This window comes from Cervus elaphus, chromosome 5 (genome assembly GCF_910594005.1).
Source record: "Cervus elaphus chromosome 5, mCerEla1.1, whole genome shotgun sequence".
Taxonomy (NCBI): Eukaryota; Metazoa; Chordata; class Mammalia; order Artiodactyla; family Cervidae; genus Cervus; species Cervus elaphus.
Window position 1 is genome coordinate 13,961,023 of NC_057819.1, and position 23,057 is coordinate 13,984,079.

The following is a 23,057-nucleotide window of genomic DNA, read 5'->3' on the forward strand; positions in this document are numbered from 1 at the left end:
TTAAGTTCACAACCAAAGAGCTCTGGGTGTAACAAGGGAACCTGGGCACAAGAGCCAAGGTACTCAAGAGAATGCAGCACTCATGACCTGGTCCATGCGAATGATAAATATGCTGCTTCCAAAAGTGACTGAGAAAAACTCAAGGCCCAAGGGATATGGAGGGTCTACCTTATTTGAAGATCCGACATCTTCCCATTGCAACAGCTCATCAAGTAGACACCTCTTAACAGTCAGAAACTTACTGGCAGAAATGAATAACACCAAAGGAATCCAGAACAGCTCTATTAAAGCTGATACTTGGAACCAAGACTTGTTGGCCAAACACATCCCTCATTTAAAACAAGCCTAGCCTTTGTCTTTTTTCCTGAAAGATGATATCCAGCCTGGCTTCCTTCACTCCTCAAGTCCTGACAAGTTTTTCCCTCTTTTGGCCTGGGCTCCTCATTTCCAACCAGCAGGTGAACTGCCTGGTCCAATGGTAAAACCCTGTCTGTCCCAAATTCTTGCTCTGGCTACCCAGTCTCAACACAGAATCCACCAAAGTCAAAGGCACTGAGGTAAGAGCAGAGATATGGGAGAGCAGGAAGTATGAAGGCAGGCTCAAAGCCCAGCCCCCTTTAACTTGCTGGCTGTCCAACTTTGAGTGGGCTACTTAACCTTACTGCACCTTAGGTTTTACATCCATAAACCAAGGTAAATAGGTAAATCCTATTACCTAATAGGATTATTATCAGAACTAAGTAATCTTTGAAAAAATGCTTATAAAAGTAGTACACAGTACTACTTTAACCAGTAGGTGCTAAGATATTATTCCATTTATATATTTTACATAACAAGAGGCTCACTGAGGGTAAAAATACTGCAAGAATAGCATGTGTTTCTTATTTAACCAGCTTTACAAAAAATAAAAACTAGTTAGTATCAATTATATCTCAATAAAACTGGGAGAAAAAAGAAGTAAAAACCATAACAGGATCATTCATTGATTCTTCTATCCACCTATCATGCACTGACTTACAGAAATCCTGAACAAAAGACTGGGCCCTGTGCTCAACTCCCTAGTCATCAGTCAGCGAAGTAGAAGTCAAATACCATCAAGCAGGGATGGAGGGAGAGAGGGGGAACTTCCTGGCCACAAAAAATAACTTTTAAGAATCCATCACCTCTTGCTGTCCTTGGTTCACAGGCTTCACAGAATCTGTGTCAGGTATCATTCTGTCTCACACCCTCATTTACAGAAAAAGAAACTGGTATCCAGCAAGATTTGTGTAGGACTTTTATCATTATTAATAAGTTATTTTATACAAATGCAAAGCATCATACACATTTGGTATTCTTGATTACTTACAAGCACATGTTAAATACTATAAAAAATCTCAATGTGAGTGAAAATATAAATCCATATTCAAACAAATATTTTTGCTGAGCTATTGAAAATTAAGGGAGGTCCCAGTTATTGGTCAAATATAAATAATACAATTAGAAACAATGATGAAAAAAAATTTTTCCCATAATATTGTTTGCCAGAAACAGTATTACTATGTGAAAGAATAACATGAATTTTACAGTTCTTGTTTTGCAGTACAATATCACTATCTAGAAAGACTGGATTCATTAACTTTTTTTTTAAAGCATTAAATAAGCTTTTGCCTCCAGTAAATAAGCGTGGAGGCAACCCTTAAGTGTCACCAGCCTTGGTTTTGTCCATTTTACTTTTGCTTCATTAATATATATGAATGTATACTTCCCATTTATTTCCATCTGCATTTATTTGGGGGCTTCCCTGGTGGCTCAGCAGTAAAGATCTGCTTGCAGTGCAAGAGATGCAGGTTCAATCCCTGGGTCAGAAAGATCCCTGGCGGGCTGCAGTCCATGGGGTTGCAAAAGTGTTTTAAGAAAAAGGATGGGTGAACAAAACCCTTCTCTTGCAAAGTTTGCTATCAAGATTATTGTAAAGACTGACTGAAACTGAGTCTTTGTTTCATAAAAAATGGTGTTCTTTAATCTATTAACCATTTGCACACAGAAAGGTCTAATTAATACGTTCATTTTCAGTATTTCCTAGATATTATACTTGATCTATTTATCATGATCAAACTATTGTTATTCTTTTTATTAGTATTGCTGGTTTTCAAGTACTTTTTGAAAAATTTTTAATGTAACCACCAAAATACAGATAAATTATTATTGGTTCAATAGGATTTTTTTTAAGCTTCATTTTAAAGTACAGGCAAGATAAATAAGCTTTTCTGGTGTATTTATTTTTAATGAGCATGTTTCATTTCACATTTGACTTCAGGGCCTATATTTTGTATTAGCAGTTTCAAGTTTTTTCCATATTAACATACACACCTTTCTCAGTTTATTATAATGTTTCTCTTCCCAATAATTTTATTTCACTCAAACAAGTACCTGTTAAATTCATATACAGCTGACTTTATTCTAAATTATGTATTTCACTTTTTTTAGGGAGGGTGGGTGGGTAGGAGAGTAGTTGATGCGTACTAAGTATCATAAAATTTAAACTGTTATTTTTTTCATGACTTAGAAACAGGTAATACAATCCCCCATATGCCCTTTTTACCCATTAGAATCAGGCCTGATTATTTTTTCACGCATACTTAACTATAATTTTTTATAGGTTTTTCAGGTTTTATATAGCATAAGCATCAGTCACTTTTGACAGGATGCATTAAAGGCTAAACTAGATAAAATCACTGTCCAAATGCAAGGGCTATTATAAAACAGGCACTTATAATCCCAACGCACATTTTTGGACAGCCCAGAATTTAAATCTCAGAGCCACAATCACTAGTTGTGTGACCTTATGCAAAGCACATAATCTCTCTGAGCTTTACTCTTCACATCTGTAAGACAACCATCTCTCTGTAAAGGTTATTATGAGGATTAAATGACTAGTTCATTTCACTAGTAAATAAACGCTAGGCACACTTCTAAGCACTTTGTAAGTATTAACTCATTTAATTTTCAAAACAATCCTGTGGTGTAGGAACAACAATTGCCTTTCTTTTACAGATAAACTGGAAAAAAAGACATTAAGTAACTTTACTCACCTAAGGTCACATCACTGGTGAGTGGGAAACCTAGGGGTTGAATCCAGGCAGTCTGACCTCAAAGTCGACTCTCGAGTTTCACACTACAGTGCCTCTCAAAACACTGAGAGCACTTGCCCAGCGCCCAGCGTAACGTAAGAATGACGACAACGCACACAGCGCAAGGTCTAGCACAGACTGCACAGTCCCCTGGAGGCCCAAAGACGGCTGAGGGCCACCGTGTTAGGATGACATACGAAATACACAAGTACTCCTAGATTCAACTTATACACAGTACAGAAATCTCTAAAATACAAATTAGTAACACAGCTCTAAGAATGTAAAAAACAGTGAACTGTATTAGAAATCACTCTCTGCCACTGAGAGCCTGGTTTTTTTCTCTTAACATTGTTAAATGAATCTTACAAATAACTAGCAGTTGATATTTGGTGTGTGTGTGTATATATATATAATGGGTTATATAGTGAGTAGTCATTTCTTTCTCCAGGGTTATCTTCCCAACCCAGGGATCAAACCTGTGTCTCTTGCACTGCAGGCAAATTCTTCACCTGCTGAGCCACTGGCGAACCCCCAAGAAATACAAGGGTAGGAAGAAGAAAACAACAATCACTAGTACTTCAATATCATCATATACAGTTAGAGATAAATATTTAATTTTCCAATGATGACAGCTATAATACTTTCTTTCAATTCTGAAAACAGATGAAATTTCATGAACTAAAGTAATGTCAAGGTGCTTCAAGACAGAAATGTTCTTCAACTGAGTAAGAAACATTAACTCCACTTGTTTTAGACAATGAAAGCTTTCTCCACTCTTTATGCTTAATGTTAATTAAGTTCAGTCAACAGTCATGATTGACTGAATCCAACTAACTAAAATGGTTTTTAAAACAATTTAAACAAGTTTCTATAAAATCCAAGTCACATGTTGAGAAAGCGATTACTAACTAATGACAAACACTGGAGATAAAACTCACTCTCTTTCACGGCACAGATGACACCGAATCACTCACCTGGTATTGCTCTAGCATAGTGTGTTTCAGCTTGGTTCCATATGTGCTAATGAATTAGAAGAGCAAAGTAACTTCTGTTCTTCTAAATGGGGCACCCTATGAAGAACAACTTTCAGGCAGAGCCAATACTATTCAGATGGATACCTATTCAAAAGGCACTTATTCACACTTTCAGTATACTAACATCAACAGTCCTCAGAAGCGAGCCTTCAAAGTTCCAAGCCCTGCACCAGCAAAGGGCGAGGAGAGCAGTGCTGAAACGTATGCAAGTAAACTGCACTTCCCATGCCACACTCTGAACCACAGTCCTACAGAATCTTTCCGGGTTTTCTACCGTAGTCAAGGCTTCATTTGACATGGGTTTTTTTCTTACTCTAATTTACAGGACAAGTAAGACTCTTTAGGTATCTTCCAATTCTCCAAACTAGTAATAACTAAGTTTTAATATTTAAAATAATCTTTTAAAGTATCTTTTTTTTTACCATTTCAAATCTGTTAATCAAATAAAGTTAATCAAAAAAGTGAGCTCAAATAAATCCAATTAGCTAAAGGCACTCAAACACTGTGGTAAATCAGCATGCACATCAGTTTTGGGAAGCAATTTCTTACATTTCAGGAAACTTAAACGTTTTAGTTTTCAGCTTTTATATCTTATTTGATTTAACATTAAGCTAGCACTGGTTTTTATTATATGTTCAAATAGGTTTCTAAGCAAGCTGTTGATCTGCTATTTGAAGAATAAGCAGGCTTGCCATCCTGCAGATACTTTTGTTAACGACCCTTAATGCCCTGTTTTTAACTGCACTTGTCTAAACACAAGGAATATTTTCGTTATATTTCATATACAGTGACAAAACAAGGCAAGGATTCTTCATATGAATGAATTTTATAAAACTGTAGAGCTCCCTTAAACTTCACATGTGTTTACATACCCATGGCTGATTGCACACTATTTCATATTATACTATGTCAAGGTAACTGGTAGATGTGATACCTGCCAAATCTTGGCCAGTAAGCATGATTTTACACGGGCCATGCTCTGTCCCCTAACACTACACCACCAGCAGCACCACCACTTAAATTCCAATCAGCTTCCTGCCCCAAACTTCACACTCCAATTTCCAGCCATACCCCTTCCCCCGCCCCCCAGTATGAGGGGGACTATTGGTTCATAAAATTAGCTCACTCAAGTATGCAGAACAGAGCTGTAATCTGATCTGAAATGTGTGGGAATCTGGTTCCATCTTGCAACATGACATAATTTTAAAATTGCCCTTTAACTGGAAGAAAAGGATTAATAGGAAATTTGGCACTTGAGTAGACCAAACATTGCAGGAGGCCCAAGTAGATTCTTGTCTGCTTGGAAAGGTGGTCAGGACCAACACAATAGCTTTTGAGTGGGAAGAAAAACAACTTGATTCTCTGAGAGCAGAATGAAACTAAAATTTACGCATTTACTATGGAAAAGTTCTTAAAAATAACACCCTCACTTTTTTAATGAACTGTAATGAAAAATTACTTAATTTAAATCCAAATATTCAAGTATCTGTTGCGTGCCAGGTAGTTGATGGATTGGATTTTTTAAAGCAACTCCTTTAGAACACATATGAGACACACCTGTTTATGATACACAGTTCACTTTTTTTTTTTTTCACAGTTCACTTTTAAGCCTATAAAACGAACTGAGAGGCAGTGGGAAGAACAGAAATCTAAAGGTTGGAACCGCTTACTGGAATTAAACACTGTGGAGCTCTGCGCAAATCACTTAACCTCTTATTTAAAAAGCTAAGGGGACCTTCTTATCTCACAGGTCCTTCCAACTCCAGGCACATAACAAACCAGATTCTTTTATTAAAAAGTAGCATTAAGTAGTTTGAAAGTCCACACTTGGAAGCTAGGAAACTGAATTAAAATGTAAAGTGTTTAATTTTCCTTAATTTTATGGTAGATTAAAGAAAAATTACTAGTACAAAGATACAATATTAGAGTCCTCTGAATAAAATTCGGAAAGGATACCTAAGAGACCATTCACAGGGACTACCTCTTAAAAGTCTGAGAGCAAAACAGCTGAAGAGGGAGGTTTTTGTTGCCTTCTAAACTACCTAATTTTTCCTACAGCTTTTATTACTTTTATAATTTTTTTGAACCTCCAATTTTTAAAAAACTCAGGAGCACTTAAATCATTGAAGGCTTTGTAACATAGCAGAAAGTACAATGAACTACAGATGGGGAGAAAAGATCACTAGTCTGCCTCTGTCTAGCTCTGACCTTGGGAAATATATTGGAGTTACAACATTATAGCTTTCTTATGAAAACAAGAATGCTCAGTGCGTTACTACCCCACTGGACTCAATTTTATATTAACTGGTCTTAGGTCACCTTTCTCTCATTTAGCCATTAAGTGTGTCCATCAAACAGTGAAATAACAGCAGGACCTAAACAAAAGTAAGACAGAGTGCAAATTAACTTCCCTATAATAAAAATAATTAACAGTCCCCCACCCAAATCTAACAGAGTTCTGAAAATGTTTAATTTGCTGAAAAGAAAAGAAGGGATAAAAGATATACTTGGTGAAAAGCCAAAATCTATTATTGACAAAGGTGAATAAATGTACACTCAGACCTAGACCTGAATGTTTTATTAGAATGCTTTCCAAACATATGCCAGAAAAGTAATTAAATTTAAAAATTATTATCAATCACATAAATTACAACTCTGCTGGGGTTAGGATACTGTCTTGGTTCTTAATTGACTGATGGTCATACTTTCTGTCTCTAAATATTAACCCAATTACTGCTTTCCCTAAAGATGGATCTGAATGCATGAAATTATTCTTTGTAGTTTAACATTCACCCTCTTACCAGAGAAAACTAAGGTTTGTTATTTTATTGTCCTTCTCAGCTTCATGTGACCAATACAAGGGTTAGGTGGTTATCAGGCAGCTTTCTCAAAACTTCCGACTAACATGCATCTCTTTATTTTATTTTTTCCCTGTTTCACATCTCCTGAATAAAACATATTGTTAAATATTAAAACTTAAAAGTTTTCTTAAGCATTTAACCTATGCTCAATTTTTAAGCTTTGAAAGAATGCTGCTTTTCCTTACACCTCATCTAATACATAAATGAATAAACGAGGGGACAATAACAATTTTCTCCTCCAAAATTCTAAATCTGGCTAAATGCCACAAATAAAGTGTATTCTTAAATTTACTATTAAGCACCAGTCACGAATATTTAGGCAAAATATCAAAAGATGGATAGAAACTCACCTCTCTGTACCCCTGATCTCTATTCCTTTGACCCAAGGATTCAAACTGATACCTAGAAAGACTTCCAGTTTAACAGCGCTAGGGGAAGACTCAAACCAGGCGATGACCACAAGGGAGCCCTCAACTGAGCAGCTTGCAGCTTAGACCCTTAGGCCAAGTGCCCAACAAAACCCAAGGCCTGGAAACTCTTCCTTCTAAACATGCATTTAAATGTCCTACTTGGGCTTTATAGTGCAAGCAAGGTCTATAAAAGAAAAGCAAGATTAGGAATCTCCTTCAAAACCTTGAACACTGCCTTTGCTTGATCTCTGTCTTTGCTTTGTGTCCCTTCTCGACAAAATAGTTTTCCATTGTCTGCAGTTAGCCTGGGAGCTAAAAAGTGAAATCATTTGTTTTTTGTTTGTTCTTTATGACATCACACCTAACATTAAGCCTCTACTTTTTATCTTGCCCTAACTTTTTTCATTTTCTGGAGGAAGATAGCACTTATTCTTTGGTTGCTGGAATCACGGGCACGCGCCCAGGAGAACAGGGACCCCGCTGCGCCCTGGTCGCAGTCTAGCCTCGCTCACCGCCGCTCCTCACAGGCCGAGCAATGTTGGTGGCGTTCAGTCACTAAGGTGTCTCCGACCCTGTGTGACCCTATGGACCACAGTCCACTAGGATCCTCTGTCCATGGAATTCTCCAGGCAAGAATACTGAAGGGGGTTGCCATTTCCTTCACAGGGGATCTTCCTGACCCAGGAATCGAACCTGTGTCTCCTGCTTGGCAGGTGGATTTCTTCACCACTGAGCCACAATAACAAAACACAACAACCTAGCGAATAGCATGCAGAAAGGTCCTGCCTTCTCCTGGAAAATGCGCTCTTAGCTCTGGCACTTTTTAACTCTGTTAATGAAATTCTCTAGGTCTCCACGTTCTCATCTGTAAAACCAAGGTAAATGACACAAAGTTCCAAGTATGTAGTGAAGACTGGAAATAATTTATGTACAACATTTAGCACAGTATCTCAATGAATAATACTCCTAACTTAATATTAGCTCCCTTTCCTTCCAACTTAAAGTTGTGCTACTGACTATCTCTATCTTGGTTGGCTTTTTATTCTACCATTTCAATTTGACTGTGAGAACACATCCAAGCCTATACTGTGGACTCTGGGAAGCATGACTGCCTTTCTGCTGATGCCTTCTCCTCGAGTCTGAAGTAGATGCCAACTGATTAAACCCACACAGAGAGGCCAAAGTGGCACCAGGGAGCACTATAAAAAAAATCCCTGTTAATGCTACAACAAGGCTTAGATGCCTCTCGATTTCAATAACGTGAGACACTGATAGCTTCAAAAAAAATTTATCATGAGCAGTAAGAGCCTGCAGGTTGTAAAGGCTAAAATCTTTGGCAAGAGAGAAAATAAGACAATGCAAAAGTCACTAACTAAAGACAGTCCCAGGCTATGTTAATAAAGTCTGCAGAAGCAAGGAATCAAGAGCAAGAGGGAAAAGTTATAAATGAATCTCCATAACTCAGTGGCCAGTTTGGACTGAGCCATCAAAAGAAGCTTGGTATTCCTGTTTGTTTTAAGATCTTTAATTCTCAGGACAATGTTTACTGGTGGCTCTTTTGCAATTCTTAAACTCTAACAGACAACTACTCTGATTATTTAGACATTACTATAATAGTGTTTGAGTCTCTATCTGTACTCATGAACTATTACAAGTAATCAAAGCCTCATTAATGTAGAAAGCTGTCGTGGTTTTAAACTTGCTATCTAGATGTTACGCTCTTTCAAAGAACATATTCTTTGCCCACACTCACCAAAATAAATAAAAATTCCAAATCTATCACTGTGGCTTAAGGACAGAACAGTGTCTACAGGCAAAATTCATCTGTGGCTCAGCTCTCCACCAAAAATGAATACCTAGACAGTTTCTTAGTACAAGCACATAAATTCAGTGATACACAGATCCTGCAAAGCAATTTATCATCTATTCTACATCTTGGGCCCACAACAGAGAAATGTCGTAAAAGAACTTCTATTTAACTGTCAAGATCACTTGAGGTCTCTTATTTGAAATAATCTCTTCCTATCTTCCACTGCACCTTCCTCTCGAGACGCCAAGAATTTCCTTGAGACACTGCTGGGATATGTCTCCTTGCTATTTTCCTCTCCACGATTCTACCCCAAGTCACCCAAACCTCAGATATGACAAAATACAGTTAATTTCACGAATCTTTTCTCTCCACTAGAACCCACATCAATATCTTACAATTTTCCCCTTCAGTGCTTAATATTTCACAAACCAAGACACTAATTATATACAGTGTCTTATCTTTAGTTGTTTTAAGTGCTTATATCTTACCTTCCTGACAATAGTAAGATCTTTGGAAGGACTCTGTCAAGTTATTTTATTCATGTTGACCAAATACCAAAACAAAACCATTTTTAAAAAAAAACCAAAACAACAACAAAAAACTGTTAGAAAAGCTATTCACAGAACACAGATAACAAAGTAAACAAATTCTGGAACTAGTCAACTTCCTATACAGTCCCATATTCACATACTTGGATTGACCTTCAGTACATCATTACTATAAAGTAAAATAAAGCAATGGGACGATGGTATACTGTGTGTATAGAAAAGGGAAATAAACATACACACTGTGTATCTGCATAAACTAATCTCTGGACAGACAAAAAGAAACTGGGGGCTTCCCTGGTGGCTCAGACGATAAAGAATCTGTCTGCAATGCAGGATACCAGGGTTTGATCCCTGGGTTGGGAAGATCCCCTGGAAAAGGGAATAGCAACCCACTCCAGTATTCTTGCCTGGAGAATTCCATGGACAGAGAAACCTAGTGGGTCCATGGGGTTACAAAGAGTCAGACACAATTGAACAACCAACATTTTCATGTTTTTCCAGGTTCAACATGATTTAACACTAGGAGAAAAACTGGGCAGTAAGTGGAGGAGACATTTTCACCTATGTAAAATTTGTGCTATTTAGCCCCTATATTAACTTTGTAATTAGATAAACATTTACCTCGAAAAATTTATTTATAATCAATGATCACTCCTACATTAAAGGTGTAACCATTAACCTTACTAGTGAAGTCAGCATGAAAAACTGAGGAAAAATAATGGTTGTGAAACTAGAAATGCTTAGACCTGAATCCTCGACTTTCTAGCTATATGGCGTCTCAGCCGATCACTTCAGCCTATCCGGATGGTAAATTTCCTTTTAAGGGCAGAGGTCTGCAAAGTTAGGTACCAGGGCCAACTACATCCCATTGCAACTGAGAGTGGGGGTTCAGCTGCTTGCCTCTTGAAAGTCAATAAAGAGGCCAGTTGGTGAGGAGAAGAGTTTGCTTTATTTCAGAGGATGGCAATCAGCAGGAGAGCAGACTCCTGTCCAACGGCTAACTCCCCACCACTGACAATCGGTGGGCAAGAGCTTTTACAGACAGAGCGAGGGGGGCAACATGTAGAAACAGCACCATCAGCTCTGACAGTCATCTTGAAATTGGTTTCTTTGAGGTCATTTCTTGGAATTAGGGTAGCTTATGTCTTGACTACAGTCTGGTCATAAGACTGTAAACTTCCACCCGGTGGGGATTTTAGTATTTAAAAGACAGCTCAAAAGAAATGGCTCAGAATATTATCTATAACCCCTGAGGTCCTTGACTTTGCTCATTCAGTTCAGTTCAGTTCAGTCACTCAGTCGTGTCCGACTCCTTGCAACCTCATGAATCACAGCACGCCAGGCCTCCCTGTCCATCACCAACTCCTGGAGTTTACTCAAACTCATGTCCATCGAGTCAGTGATGCCATCCAGCCATCTCATCCTTTGTTGTCCCCTTCTCCTCCTGCCCCCAATCCCTCCCAGCATCAGGGTCTTTTCCAATGAGTCAATTCTTCGCATGAGGTGGCCACAGTATTGGAGTTTCAGCTTGAGCATCAGTCCTACCAATGAACACCCAGGATTGATCTGCTTTATGATGGACTGGTTGGATCTCCTTGCAGTCCAAGGGACTCTCAAGAGTCTTCTCCAACACCACAGTTCAAAAGTGTCAATTTTTCAGCGCTCAGCTTTCTTCACAGTCCAACTCTCACATCCACCACTGGAAAAATCACAGCCTTGACTAGACGGACCTTTGTTGACAAAGTAATGTCTCTGCTTTTTAATATGCTATCTAGGTTGGTCATAACTTTCCTTCCAAGGAGTAAGCGCTCATTAGGTCTCCTTTGATGATTTTTCTTTGTTTCTCTATTTTCTCACTTCTTGGATTAAACTTATTCTTTGGATAAATTTTTCCACAGACAAAAGGGAAGCTGGGGACATGAGTGGGGTGGAGGTAGGGGAGGACCATTAGGTCCTGCTCCACTTCATGGTCACCTATTTTTTGTAAATAAAGTTTTATTGGAACAGTCTATTGCCTTTTTGCTTACATATTATCTATGGCTGCTTTTCCAGTGCAGTGTGGGATGTGACTAGTTTTGACAGAAACCATATGCCCTGCAAAGCTGAAAATATTTACTATGTGCAGGAAAAGTTTACCTGCCCTGGCCTAAGAATAAAATGCAGACAAACCACATCTTGGTTGAAATTTTTTTAAAGTGCAGGAATACTAAGCAGGCAGCAGGTCAAAACTACTTTCAAAATAACATGAAGACATTATCCTTTTCACTCTGATTTTCTCCAAGTGCACAATGGAGTTTTCCAGAGACTACATGGTGTTTTATGTCACAACAGACTATAAGCAGAAGCAGACACAAGAATACAGCTGTTTTCCCTTAAGCCAAACTTTAAAGAGATTCACAAAAACAATGCCACTCTTCCAACTAAATATTTTCATCTTTTAAAAAGTGTTATTTTATTTTAAAAAAGAAAGAGTTATTTGTGTTAACATATAGTGGGCTTGTTACTGTTATTTTAAAAATTTATAAACATTTTAACTTTTCTCAGTTTTATTTCTTTAAATACTGAAAAGTATAACCCAATAAACAAAAGCTCTATTGGGTGCTCAATAACGTTCACAGGTGTTTTGAAGCCAAAATGTTCAAGAAACTGCTATACTATAGCTCAAGTTTATCACAGCACCATGATTAACTGGCCTACTAGAACAGTCTATACACTGGGCAGGGACTGAGGATAGACACCATGTAGTTTATTAATCACGGACAGTACCAGGAAAATCAATGGCACCACCACCATTCTGCAAGTTGTTTTTGAAAGAAAATTTGACAATTCACATTAGAAGCTCCTTGGGGTACTTTTTAAAGAAATTTATTCAAAACTCTGAAATAAGGTCAATGGAAGACAGGGTGTCCTTACAATACTGTATTGGGAAAATGCCCATCCAAGGATTATCTAGTGTCTCAGTTCCTCAACTGTGTACCCAACACCTCAGAACACTGCAGCAAATTCACATGGATGTGGTGGGATATTTTAGATTGGCAGGGCCAGAGGAAAAAAGTGACATCTGTTGGACTCTACACAAACCACTAGCTCAAGGCAGTCTACAGTCTCAATATTACACTATACTGCATTCTCTGCAATAAAGTCAGATCAGTAGGGACAGGAAATAAGAGCAGTGACAGCCAACCTGATTGCAAGGTCTGGGAAGCTGCATGGTGCTCAACAGACACACATGTCCTATTTATAAGCAATTCGAGGTAAGAAAAAAAAATGTTTTATTCTTTCAATTTACGTGCATTATTTGTTCAAACAGCTACTAAGTTGTAAGTGCATATATACCAATTCATTTTCTAGAAGAAGCTAGCTACTCAAATGATCTCTGAATTGGTTTTCACATGTTACTTGTTCTTTCACTAATTAACGAGTTGATTAAAATATATGGCATTTATTCATTTCATATTTGCAGTAGAGTCCCAATTTTACCTATCATTCTTCACTCCATGTCAAATACTCTTATCTAGATCATTCTTCTCACTTCAAGCTACATAAGTGATAAATGTGTTTAAGAAGGAAAAAGAATAGAAAACAACTGTCCCCTTCCTGGCAACCTTATGAGGAACAATAGGGAAAAAAGCGAAGTAAAAAGCAAGTGCAAAAATATGTTTCTAGAAGGTCTGACCGATGCCTATTCAAGCAAGAGGAAAATTCAGGAAGTATCTACTTTTAATTCATGGTTTATATAAATAATACAACTTTGATGTATATGTGCTTAGTCGCTCAGTACTATCCAACTCTTTGCAACCCTATGGACTGTAGCCCACCAGGCTCCTCTGTCCATGGGTACTCTCCAGGCAAGAATACTGGAGTAGATTGACATGCCCTTCTCCAAGGGATCTTCCCAACCCAGGGATTGAACCCAGGTCTCCCACACCGCATGTGGATTCTTTATCATCTGAGCTACCAGGGAAGCCTTTTGATGTATACAAACAATATTAAATAATCTGAAAATGGAAAAATAAAATGATACACAATGCTGTTCCTGAATTATGGTCATTTAATTTTGAAAAGCTGAAAGGTTTCATTCATAATACAGTGAAGAGTAAATAAAGTGCTATGAGAATCTAGGAAACTTATGAAATAGGCTTTAAATAACCTGTCAAGTCACCCATTCATTCATATTAATTATCTCCCACTTAATCCCCCAAACAACCTGTATATAGACATCAATATACCCTTATTATTATTCCTACTCAGAGTTTAGGGGAAAAAAAATAGGAACAGAAACACAGGATATAGTAAGTGGATCATTTTGACTCTGTACACTAACAGCATAACCAGGAGTCATAACACAGTCCTAAACTTCTGTCATTTATGTCCAAAGGAGCAGTCTATTGGATGGTAGATGCAGGCCCATCAGTAACACTTGTAATAATGTATATATGTGCGCATCCAATTCCTGAAAAAAATCACATGTACATGAAGTTCTAATTCCTGAACTCAATACTGATGATTCTGAATCCTTACATGGCAGGTCAGGATGACTGGTCCCTACTCACCTGCCTCATCCTGTCTGATGTCATCCTCACATCAACTCCAACCTGGCAGCTCAGGGACTTCAGCTGCTTCTGAAAATATCTGATATGTTCAAAGGAGTTACAGGAGCACTACATGAATCCTCAAAAGAGATCAGATGGTACAATGTGCCAATGGCCCAACTGAAGGCTGCTTCTCCATGATATGTATACTCGGAGGAATTAAAACAGCTCTGAAACTTGGGAAGCGTAGTTTACACAAAATCAAAGCACAAATACAGAATGCTCTGTTCCACAGCAGCTACACAACATAACCCTGTATTGTACTTCAAACAGAGTCAAATGTAACCGTAATATACTTCAACTGAAGCATCCTCTGGTTTGAAATGTACTTAGCAAGTATTTTATTGAGTCTTTCCTGGGTATTTGTAACTGCATATATTTCTAAGGGTTGGGGTAAAGGGGGGCCTTGTCATTATTAGGGTCCTTTATTAGTGCCATTATTAGTAATTTATCTTTCTGAACCTATAAAACATGCACAAAATGATCAAGGTTAATGCAAGAAAGTACATATCTAATTTAGCACTTGAACATAACCATGTGTCTCAAACCAGCAATGTAAGTTTTTAGAGACCAGGTAAATGAAAGGCTACAGGGATAAAGTCAAAAAGTAAAAGCATATAATCCCATTTTTTCTATTTTCACAAACTGGGTATTTAAGGGCTATCATAATGTCTTCTTTCCTAAAAAACTCTAGTTGAAATCAAGGCCTAGAAATAGTCAAGGATCCAACAAATCACTAGGAGAAGAAAGTGGTCACTCAGGGGTGTGAACCATACACTGATAGAAAGCTTAAGTTTCAGATCTTGAAATTATAAATAAGAAACAAAGGAGGGGAGGTGGCCTGCTTACACTGAAATTGATGTAACACTTTAAAGTCCACTGAGACAAAGCTCAAAATTCTCCAGCTAACAGTCCAATTTTCTCCTTCAGTGAAACGCACCTTCTACAGTCCTTTTTTTTTTTTTTTTAAACAATTCACCTAACAGAGAAATACTTTGGTCAACTCTCTTCAATTATACATACTAAGATGTTCCTTTGTTTTCTTACATTTTCAGTACCAGATAAACTCAGCAAACAACACTGGGTCAATTTCAGTGGTTCATAATAATCCTTCAAATGTTCCCCAACAATGTTCTTTCTAGGCTTTTCTGTGTGCAACCAACTAGAAAAGCCTCCTTTTTTCTATGAGGTCTGTTAAGAACTCAAAACATGTTAAGTCTGTTTCCACTAGCAGAACTGCAATTCAAAGGCCAGCAATGGGTGGCAGAGTCCAACAGGGTAAAGTCTGCTTTCTACTCAGGGAATACTTAAACTAAAGTAACCATCATAAAGACAGCCCAACTGCTCAAACCTGAAACATGAACAAACCACTAAGTAATATTGAGAAAAGCCTCATGCAAAACTGACAATTATAAGAAACAAATGTTTTAACCCATTTATAAAAGATAATAGTTTAAAATGGGAATGTAATCTTAAAAACTTGATATTTTGTTTTACATTAAATAAATTTTAAGACATCATTTTTAATGAATTCTTATCTTAGTACAAATTCAAGAGAAAAATAAAAATTTTTAAATAAAACACACACACACACACACATACCCCAAGAATAGTAAAAAACATACTACTGATAAACATTGAGGTAAAATGTCAGGAAAACACCAGCTAGAAAAGTTGCCTCAGGGGAGCAGCTCAAAGAAGAGAGATCAAAGTTAACTTGAGTTGCCAGAGAAGACAGATGAGGGGTGGCAGGGTAGGGGAAGAACACGAACAAAAGAGAAAAGGAGTTGAAACCATGCTACTAGGAACTGTGAAGGGCAACTCTGTCTGGACAAAAGGCTTCTTCTGGGGAACAGGAATGCCAGATAAAATTTGGGTAACACCCTAAACACTGACACCACATTATGGTCTTAGATGGGAGAGCGCCTCACCAAAAGTAGTCGAACAGAAGGATATACAGGGTATTAGAAACATGAGCAGTTTGAAGTCAGAAGATCCAGACAGGCAGAAGACTGTAACAACAGACCAGAGCTGAACGTTACAACAAAGAGGAAGCTTCACAGTTAACATAATTTAAGATTTCATCTTAACACTCACAGCTTCCATATTCTTCAGCCATAAATATTAAGTTATAATACCTCAAACCCTACATGAGAAGTACACTTTCACATTCTGTCAGGTTCTCAGATAGAAATTTAATACCTTTGAAGAACCATACTTAATAAAAGCTTTATTTTTATAATGCCCTATGTCCTCTAACAGTCCAAATACATCAAAGAAGTAAACCAACTACTTATAAATATAAATCCCACTGGTACCTAAAATTTCTTCTCCCTTCTTCCTAATCTCATTATGAACATTATTACTGAAACTAACACAATCCCTTTCTCTAGACACATTCTTGAAAACTTTCAGACCCTCTGGAACAGTAATTAAATCCCCTGAATTGGTAAATAAAGGAGCTATTTTCTGCTTACAGCCAGAACAGAAACACAATGAAAACAATATGTTCCTGGTGGTAGACAAAGAACGCAGAAAAGATATATATGCGTGTGTGTGTGTGTGTGTGTGTGTGTGTGTGTACATACATACACTAAGGACTTGCCCAGATTCTACAATTTCCCTGGAAACATTTTAGAAATAATACATGCTAAAACTGAAGTCCACAAGATTCAGTAAATCCCACAAGATCAGATAGTTAATGGGAGACCATCCATATTTCTGGATGGAGCAGTCATCAAGGATAGCTCTATTTCCAGCTTAGTTTCAGCCCTCTAGCAGGAATTAAAACAATGCTATTCACAAAACCTCTTCAGTGTATATATATATGTTCAACTATATATCTATATGTATACAGATATATAGGTACATTTTTAAAGAAGAATCCACCTGCAATGCAGGAGACATGGGTTCAATTCCTGAGTCAGGAAGATCCCTTGGAGAAGGGCATAGCAACCCACTCCAGTATTCTTGCCTGGAGAATCCCATAGACAGAGGAGCCTGGCAGCTATGGTCCAAAGAGTTGCAAAGAGTTGGACACGACTGAAGAGAGTTAGCCCAACACTGTAGAGTGTTTAAAATCCATTTTGAAACTGGACAGTATATATTTAAACTGTGAAAATCCACTACTGATATTCAGGATATAAGTTTTTATTGTCTACTTTTTAGACTACTAATAGGACAAAACCCAAAAATTAACATTGATGATTGCCTTTTGGTTATTAAGAAAAAAAGGAAAGTAATTTTTAAAAAGTAAACAAGCTATTTCTGGTTGAGCCAGTCTTTCAATTTAACACTGTAAGCAGAATGTCTGTGAAAGTACAAAGCAGAGTGTCTGGGATATGAAAGATACTTTTAAGAAGGACAGACAGTATCACTAAGACTCATCAGAGGCTCTTGTCTCCTCCCTTCCTAGTAGTAGATCCAACAGTTTAACACTTTGCAGATACCTATGACAAAATATAACAAAAAGTCTACATTCCTATCTTCATTTCAACTCCCATTTATATCTTAGGCTACCACAACCTGAAATTCACTTCAATGAAACTGCTCATGTCATGTCCATCATGACTGCATAACTACCTTTTAGAATGTATTTTATATGTCCTCACTGGTAGAGATAGCTGATTAATCTTCACACTTTAAAAATTCATGGCTTTGATGATACTAATCCTCCTGGATCTGTCTCCCTTCTCACTGACCTTCCCTAGTCTCCTTTATATATCCCTTTTCTCTACCAATCCTGTAAATGCTCCCCAGGACTCTAACCTCATCTTCTCACTTTTCATACAATTCTCAAATTCAAGAGACATAATACATAGTACCTTCTGATATATCTTCCATCAGATAAACTAGCAGAAAATGACTACATATTTTATAGATCCACCAAAAACAAACAAAAACTATGGTAAAATTATTATGTATGATTAATACATCCAGATTGTCCCATTACTTTTTAAAATTAATTTCCCATCATAAATTCTTAAAGGTACCACACACATGCAAAGTTAATTTACAAGGAAAATTACAAGGCTATCACTAATGATCTTACTTTTCTGGACACCAATAACAGATTCTCGTTACTTTTTACAATGAAGTGACTGATTAAATGTCTGCTTACCCTCTAGTGAGATCGCTTTCCCTGAATTTTTATCTCTGCATCTCAAGAGGGAAACACAGATGACTGGGGCTATAATATAAGGAAAGTACAGGAAAGAGGAAGATGGAAAGGAAAACAAGAAGAGGTGAAGAGACAGGGGAGGATAAGGAAAGAGAGGGAAGTTAAGTTTTAAAGTGCTAAAGAATATTGGTACCTCAAAATATTCCATCCCATTACACAGAAACTGCTTTTGGCTACTAAAATCAAAGGACAAGTGCATCTCTAGCTAGGTAATATAAGAACATAAAAAGGAAGTTAAAGAAATAATCCCAGGCTTAAGAGTCAACAAAATATCCAGATGAGATGACACAAAAGCACTCAAAGTAACACACTTCCAACTGTGTATGTGCATGTGCATCTGTTAACAGCACACACAAAAGTAATTAAAATATCTGAAGACACGTGAGGCTATTTGGAGCATCACCCAAGAGAAGGGCAGGTTTGCCCACAAGGAAGAGATGCCAAATTAATTCAAAAAATGCACTGGCAAGTTTGTATTTGTGTTAACTCAGCTACCATACATCTGATATGTATATATCAAAGAGCCAAATTGCTACTGGGGACAATCAATTATTCTGTTAAAAATGGCATTCAAAGACTAAGGAATATAAACTCCAAATTCTGGGCAGTCAAGTATGGGCTGAAACTAAAGTAGAAAATAGACATCTTTCCAATAGAAAGAACCTCCACCACTGGAATAATTTTTGTTATCTTAAAAGAACATTTTTTTACTGGTTTGTTTTTAAGAATACTCTGGAAGCTAAGGCTTTTCAAGTTCAATATACCTTAGAAATCAGAAATTTTATTTGTTTGATGTTAGCTGTCACAACTTTTTAGGACAAAGCCAAATTCTCTTTTTTTACTGATTATATTTCCAAGAATGAGTAACAAGAGATACACTACTATAGCAAAAACAAAAAATGATATAAATTTCTTTTATCTTCCTGGACCTGCCTGGTCAAATCTGTGTGTGTAAATTTATACACATATATAATTTTTCTTTAACTATCCTGAACATCATCTCATATCAAACTTTGAGAACTTTAATTTCAGAGTCCTTTAGCAAATGACTTATTTTTACTATCAATACAGAGAGAAATGATAGCTCAAAAAATAATATATTATTAATTGAATTGGTGAAACCTAGTCATCAATATAATCTTTTGTTGCCACTATTAGAGTTATTTTAGCTTACTTAAAATATGCATTGTGTTAAGTGGTGCATTTGATCTACTGATCAAAAGTATCTATATGCTAGTATCAGTTTACTTTATATTTAGAATATTATTATTTATAGTATGTTCTTTTTATTTGGGTCTAATGATATCAAATTAGGGAATTCCTAAAAATATTAATTTGTACATACAAAGCATTTAGCATCTGCAGCAAACTCCTCTCCATTGATACTAAACTGGTATGTACTAAAATAAAAGAAAAAGCTTAAAGAAGATTAATTTGTTCTTCTTGTTTCTCAACTAAACTAGTCATATAAATTAACTCATTTAACTTTCACAATAATCCTCTAAGATACCATTATCAATTCAACAACAGCAAAAAATAGAAGTACAACTCAGAAAAACTAAACAACTTTTATAAAAGCAAATAACTTGTAAAAAGAGGTGTAGGATGTGATACCAACTCTTCTAATCCTAAATGACCTCCCCTACATCGCTACCCTATCCACCCAAAATGACTTAAGCACTGAAATCCTATTCAACATCCAACAAGATACTCTATTTTCCATTGAGAGAACAAGAGTGAAAAAGTCATTACCCCTAATAAAAGTTTTATTATAGCATATGCCAAATTTTTTAATAGAATCTTTGCTTTAAAATGTTTTCTAATCGTTAACACCTTCCAAAATAGCTTTTTAAAAGTATCAATGTTTCTACACGAAAAGCTGCACAAGATTCAACCACAACTTAAAGTCTTAAAAATAATAAAATAACTAAATTACACTGTTCAGAACTCAATAGCCTCCCAGGTACACAAAATCAAATATCCAAACATATTAAATGCATTATTTACATCTGGCTTGCTAAAGTTAGGAAGTCTCTGAGTATCTAAATAAAGTGTAAAGATATACAAGCTAAAAAAGAAGTACATCTGACTGTTAAACATTATTTTTTACACTAAAATAGTAATTGCTACTCCTTCACTCCTATTTCTACATTTAGCTACAACAGCTACTCTTATTTCTACATTTCCTCTTCATCCACAAATTCCTCACAAATCATCACACAAATTTCTGTACCTTTTGGTCAAAACTTTCAGGACTGGTTCAGTTAACGCATCAGAGACCAGCTGTGAACATGCTCACTGATCATGGAGAGGCAGGCTGAGGACGGCAAAGAAGAACCCTGCACTAAAGCAACACCATGCGTCACCACTCAGACTCCAACAATGACAGTCCGAACTTTAACCAGCAGGAAAGTTAAGTCCTCTATAAATTTAAAGAAAATGCTAAGATGAATTATGCCCATGAAACATTCATCACTTATATGAAATCGATAAAAATAAAAGGGAAAAAAAGTTCCTCTCCATCAATCAAAGCATCTGTAAACAGAACCACACCCAGACACATTAGTACCTTTTTTCTAAAAATTATTATCCTTTTCAGGCAAACTTTGATACCCACAATACCTACTACCTACTTAAACACAATTTTTAATAAAACGCTATGTGTACTAAAAGGAGGGGAATATTTGAAGGAAGTTAATGATGATTTGGCAAAAAGAAAAGTCAGTCCCTAATTTATCTTATTTGAAAAATTCCAATTTTCATAAATTAGGTTTAGTTAATAAGGAGATTCCACAACCATTTAAATCAAAGCTTTATGACACACAGATTGGAGAGAAGGCTGGTATTACTGAAAGATGAGGCAGAGTAGCCAACTGAAATTTTGGCCAACTAACCAAACAACTGAACCTACCACATAAGGCTTCAAGAGCTCCTGTCTACAGCCACTAGCTGGTACCCTTAGCTTTGGACAATTTCATAGATAGTAAAACAGAATCAAGACTGTGTCCTCAGTTCTACAAAAATGAAATAATCACCAACTTCCAATTAAATTCACATTGTGTTCAAAGGAAAGTGAGATAAATATTAGATTTTGTGGTTTTGAATTTTGATTCTGGCTTGATTGATCTAAAATTCCATGTTTGTTTAGTATCAAAGACTGCCTTTAAAGCCTTGCATATAATAAGTGATGGTTAAAAGTTTAGGACCGTTTAGATAAGTAATTCCCAGTCCTGGTCTGACAACTATCAAGGACGTGTTGACCAACTTTTAAGGGCATCAAATAATTCTATAAAAACTGTCACCATTTGAATTCACTTGACAATTGATGTAAAGTTATGCCACATAACACTTTAAGGAAGAAAGATAAATTAGAATAACAAAATAGAGTAATTCAATTCCAAAGAGTGTGGCTATAAGGATCTCAGACATGGGTTACCGATAATTTTTCTAGCCACAAAAACTAGATGTTTAATATTCCACAAAAACTTAGTAATAGAGTATTTAATAAAATGTGATCCAGGAATCTGTTTCAAACATCTAAACTATTAACATTATTGGAAAGTAAATAAAAGCTGCTCCCTCCATTCATCTCTTCTCCAAAGACAGTTGCGGTCAAGCAAAAGAAACCCAAAGACCAAAAGCAATGCAAAGACTCACCTTTTGTTGACTGGCTTTTCATCTTTTTCATAAGGTCGGACAAACCATTTCCCAATCCTAACGAAGTTCTTATCCATTAGGCACCTACAATAATTATGTCAAGAATACAGTTTCAATAACGAATTAGCAAGTCACTGAATCAATAATCAGATAAGATCCACCACTGAAAATAAAACCATTACCAAATGAATTGGCAAAATGTTTTCTCATCACTGAAAATTTTTACACTATACTAAACTGAAAGAACTTTCTGACTTTGGGCACAGACTTTCATTATATATTATTCTTACACACTTTTTTTTTTTAAAAAAAGAATTAGCTGAAAAATTCCTGAAGCATTTTACACGTCTGAATTACTTCAAATCCTCACACCTCTACATGACTTTAATTCTTCTGTGATCAAGAATGTTGGGAATATAGACAGCATTTCTTATGAATACCTCAGAGAAATTCTTCCAAGTGTCTCATGCCCTTTTTTGCAAATTTTAATGCTGGACTTGCTTGGTGTGTGGCAGTCAATTCTTTAGCAGGGATTTTGGTAATAAAAGCATACCAGAGCCTCTTCAACTAGGTTCTTTCCTTTTGTAGATATGGCAAAGCACTTCATTATGGCTTTGCAAAAAAAAAAAAAACTGAGGAACTGCAGTCAGTCCTTCACTAATGAATATTTGTTTTCTTCATATCTAAATTGTTCCCTGCTTCGGTTTTCACACCACTTTATGTACATTATTTTTCAATGTCAAGTCACAGGGTATTCCTTCTGAAGACATGTTAATGGCAACTGAACTCAACTGATGTAATACCAAAAATGCACACAATTCAACTGAAGTGAAAACAATACAGATAGCTATA

The 23,057-nt window shown here is 36.5% G+C and overlaps 1 protein-coding gene across 2 annotated transcripts in view; it reads right to left on the reverse strand.

The window, feature by feature from the left end:
- Positions 1 to 23,057, reverse strand: part of MED13L (mediator complex subunit 13L) — a 285,924-nt gene that overhangs the window by 106,461 nt on the left and 156,406 nt on the right. For both annotated transcript variants that reach the window (XM_043901741.1, XM_043901742.1), the window contains exon 4: positions 22,206 to 22,289. In XM_043901741.1, the coding sequence (XP_043757676.1) occupies positions 22,206 to 22,289 (84 nt within the window). The remainder of the gene's footprint in view (positions 1 to 22,205; positions 22,290 to 23,057) is intronic.